Below are 4,745 nucleotides of genomic sequence, written 5' to 3'. Positions count from 1 at the left end.
CTGACCGTCGCTCACTCTCCTGTATTCCCTGGTGTATCTGAAATGTCCAGCACCGCAGTGCACTGACCGTCGCTCACTCTCCTGTATTCCCTGGTTTCTCTTAAATGTCCAGCACCACAGTGCACTGACCGTCGCTCACTCCTCTGTATTCCCTGATTTATCTGAAATGTCCAGCACCACAGTGTACTGACCGTCGCTCACTCTCCTGTATTCCCTGGTGTATCTGAGATGTCCAGCACCACAGTGCAGTATCCGTCGCTCACTCTTCCGTATTCCCTGATTTATCTGAAATGTCCAGCACCACAGTGCACTGACCGTCGCTCACTCCTCTGTATTCCCTGGTGTATCTGAGATGTCCAGCACTGCAGTGCAGTGCCCGTCACTCACTCCTCTGTATTCCCTGGTGTATTGGAGATGTCCAGCACCGCAGTGCAGTGTCCGTCACTCCCTCTGTGTATCTGAGATGTCCAGCACCACAGTGCACTGACCGTCGCTCACTCCCCTGTATTCCCTGATTTATCTGAAATGTCCAGCACGGCAGTGCACTGACCATCACTCACTCTCCTGTATTCCCTGGTGTATCGGAGATGTCCAGCACCGCAGTGCACTGACCGTCTCTCACTCCCCTGTATTCCCTGGTGTATCTGAGATGTCCAGCACCGCAGTGCAGTGCCCGTTGAAGGCCTGCATGGCCCAGGAGCTTCTCATCGCCCCGACAGTTGATGAGCACTTGTGTGCTGTTCTTGACCGACAGTGTGAACACAGGGAGCAGGCCTGTGTTAAACTCCTCCTCTCCCCGCTTGTTCAGCTCCTCTGGGGTCATCTCCCTCTTGGGCTGGTTACGAGGGTCATGGTGCCGGCTGTGGTCTCTTTGTTACTGTTCTCTTCCTGGAGAACGCCTCCCCAAGTTATTTACTTAGTACACTGACTGAACAAGGTGTGAACCGTGGATACAATCACGACACATAGGACCCTTGTTCTACCAGAAAGACTGCTTCTCAGTCTATGGTCAGATTCCGCATGAGCACAATTTAGCACTCAGGAGTTCCTATTCTATGCAGTAATACCTATAACAGTTATTAATGATACACAGAGTCGAATACCTCTGCAGTCAGTAAGACTCAGGTAAGGCCCTTTCTGTTTTTCTCGGTTTTCAGCCAAGAGTCACCTGCCATCCGAACGATAGATCCCTGGTGCCATGACCTCTTCTGAAGCAGGCTGCACTTCCGACCATTCCCACTTGATGGACTGCTGCGGCTCTTTTTATGAATTATCTTCAGCAAAACTTCACTTGTGGCGTTGTTCACTCATTTCTACACTCTGCCAAATCACCTTTCTTTATAATGGGTACAGATGAGGACCTCTTCCAGTTGGCTGGCCAGGAACGATCTTTCAGATTCCCTGGCATCGACCAAGGAGCACATGCCCCATTGCATGGGACTGATGAAGCATCTACAGTGGGGCTCCCTCCACCCTTGGCACCTCGTTTTTTCACTAGTGCAACCTGGACTTCTCCAATACCTTGCTTGGCTCCTACATGCCACCTCCTAGAAGGGCTCAAAAGCAACCGATTCTTTTTCGGTAGAGTGAGTCTGTGTATTATCTCCACCTTCTCCGATGCTTCCTGAGTCACGCACTAGAGAGAGAGCTTCATCAGCGAGGTGAGGTGACTCGGCCAGCGTCACACAGCTCACAACAAAGGTCCTGCACGTGAACCTGGGCATCCCAGAGTGGAGCCTGTCTGGTTATCCTTCCCCACTCCAAGCACATCGACTGAATCCCAATTTATAGCTCTTTCGTTATTCCAAAACGATCCTGCCAGACAGATGCCACTGACATCTACAAGACAATGGGTTTGAGTCTGTGCTGTATTAAAGCTATGTCCATAATTCCTGGAACTGGCTGGTTTCACACATAATTTAGCAGTGAAATTGGAAAGGGGGCATAAAAATAAAATGAACTAAATCTTCTCTTTAATGACTATCATATAAACTACCTTAGAACTTTGCCAAAAATGCCATGTGAATCTGGACACGCACACAATTTCATTACTTTCTACAATAAACATTAGAGTTTTGGTTGTTTTATTTAAGTTTACAGTGGACATTTGCCAGAAGGAGCTTGTTTCACTTTAACAAACGTGATCTTGAGCCAATGTTATTAGCATTCAGCATCTACCCAACGTCAGCTCTAAAGGACAGCACTTTATCCAGTGAAGGATTATTATTTTCAAACAAACAAACAAATAAAAACTATTTCAGTGAGCATGAACTGGGATGCCTGGAAACCACTAAAATTCTGGACATGAGCAGCAATCACACACTAAATTATCAACAAAAGATTGTTTATAAATGAGGAAACTGAAGCTGATTACCAAGTTCAAAGGTGGTGGTGGTTGATAAGTGCCTGCGACTCATAGCGAGCGACCCTATGTACAACAGCCCTAAACCCTGTTCTATCCTGTGCCAATCGCACCGTCTCCGACACATCTACCCTGATTACTCCAGTGACTGAATTAATCCATCCATCGAAGGTCTTCCTCTCCTGCACTGTCCCTCTGCCCTCCCAAGCATGATGTCCCTCTCCAAGGACCGGTCCCTCCTTACAACATGTCCAAAGTATGTCAGACGAAGCCTCAGAATCCTTGCCTCCAAGGATGAATCTGTTTTCTTGGCAGTCCAGGGTACATTCAATACTCTTCTCCAGCACCACAGTTCAAAGGCATCAATTCTCCTTCTATCCTCCGTAGTCATTGTCCAACTCTCCGATGCATAGCAAGCGATTGCAAAGACCATGGCCTGCGTCACACGCACCTTAGTCTCCCCACTGACATCGATGCTCTTCAGTACTTTACTAACTAGTAATTGTCTGAAACTGGCTTGGAAACCAGCGAGGTTTTCTACTCAGAAAGAGACAGACTTCATTTTTGCACTTTACTACATCTTACCCACAATCTTCACTGATCCTTCATGAAACAGAACATATCCACAACCTCACCAGCATTTGTTGTTTGGCGCTCTGTTGAACTTTGTTACAAATGCTGGTGAGGCTGAGGAGAGACTGGAACCCTTATCCACTGCTGGTGGGAATGTAAAATGGTGCAACCACCATGGAAGGCGGTCTGACAGATTCTCAAAAAGTTGGAAATAAAAATACCATTTGACCCAAAAATCCCACTACTGGAAATATACCCTAAAGAAATCAGAGCTACCACCAAGCAAATATATGCACACCCATGTTTACTGCTGCGTTATCCACAATAACAAAGAGATGGAAGCAAGCCAAGTTCCCATCAACAAAAGAACAGAAAAACTACGGAACATTCACACAATAGAATACTACACAGCCCTGAAAAAGCATGAACTTGTAAAACATTAAACAACATGAGGGATCCTGGAGGACATCATGCTGAGTGAAGTATCTCAGTCACCAAAGGAGAAATACTGCATAACACCTCTGTTACAAAGCAGGACGGACACGGGGAGTTGGAGGTGGAACTAGGAAAAGAGCAGATAGATAATGAACACTGCACTGGAACAGATGAAGGACAGAACTGTTTAAAGGGAATATATGATTGTTCTATTTTATTATCTGCACGACCACAGTCCAGAATAAAAGGTGCATCGCCAGGTGGACTGGGGGAGGGGGAGGAATCGACAAGAAGTGAATGAAAAGCCAACTTTTCTTTCTGTAAACGTTAGTTAAAATCACAATTTTAAAAAGAGAGAAAAGAAACCTATCCATGCTGCCTATAAATCGTCTGCACTTTATTCAGTTCTGCCTTTTTGTTGATTTAGTTTCAACAGTGTGGTAGGTACTAGATGCAGGCTCGAGGTCTCGGCAGCTCCGAAAGCGCAGCTCGCAAGCCTGGTGGTGTGTTCTTCTCACGAAGGATGCTTCCACTTCCCCACTCACCTGGGAAATCATGGTTGATCTCGTCCATTTCCAGCACAATGTCATACGGCACTCCAGCCTCAGCCAGCAGCACATTCAGCTGACCGGGCATCCGGCCCGCCACTGGGTGAATTCCAAACCTGCACATGAAACAAACCAACAGCTGGCCTTACTCGACGGGCTGGACCGGACAGAGAGACCCCAACATCACTTCCCAGTCGGCACACGCTGTTCTTGGCACCCCTGATTCTTCTGGTGCTATCTAATCTCTAGTGGCAGAAATCTAATTAGTCAAGATACACGGTCAATCTACAAATATTAAAGCTGGAGACTTGATATTTAAGAACACAGATACTTCAACGTCTCTAAAGGGGAAAATGTCATTTTAGATCCTGTCTCTTCCACATGCGTTTCAAATAAACAGCCAACAATATTCATGAGTAATAGCACTTTACATTTAATAAGCGTTAGGATTTCTCAAGGGACTTTCTGACAAGTCTTGACTTTCTGACAAGTCTTAACTTTTTTGAAAATGTATGTACATGACGCCTCCTTGACAATCAACATTATTCCACAAAAGGATGACATTCAGCTAATCACTATGTTCAAAGGTAGGGAAATATTGTCATATGCACAGTGTCAAAGGCCTGCACTCTTTCAGAGAGAGATAATAGAGTATTACTCCACATCACAGGAGAAATCTGATAGTAACACAATGGAATATTTCAAAGGGAGAACAAATAACATACAAATCAGAATTGGAAAACCAGAGTAAGTTGTAAAACAGCCCAGTGGTAGATGGAATTTGCTCCAGGACTTAAGAACCATAAATGACATAGCTGAGCCTCTAC

At 45.7% G+C, this 4,745-nt stretch overlaps 1 protein-coding gene across 1 annotated transcript in view; it reads right to left on the bottom strand.

Annotated features, from left to right (window-relative positions):
* Positions 1-4,745, bottom strand: part of NNT (nicotinamide nucleotide transhydrogenase) — a 172,064-nt gene that overhangs the window by 18,542 nt on the left and 148,777 nt on the right. Inside the window, exon 19 of the mRNA XM_006898607.1 lies at positions 3,916-4,034. Coding sequence (XP_006898669.1) covers positions 3,916-4,034 — 119 coding nt within the window. The remainder of the gene's footprint in view (positions 1-3,915; positions 4,035-4,745) is intronic.

Source organism: Elephantulus edwardii, unplaced genomic scaffold (assembly GCF_000299155.1).
Source record: "Elephantulus edwardii isolate Elephantulus edwardi_28Jun2011 unplaced genomic scaffold, EleEdw1.0 scaffold00235, whole genome shotgun sequence".
NCBI lineage: Eukaryota > Metazoa > Chordata > Mammalia > Macroscelidea > Macroscelididae > Elephantulus > Elephantulus edwardii.
This window is presented reverse-complemented; position numbering and strand designations above follow the sequence as displayed.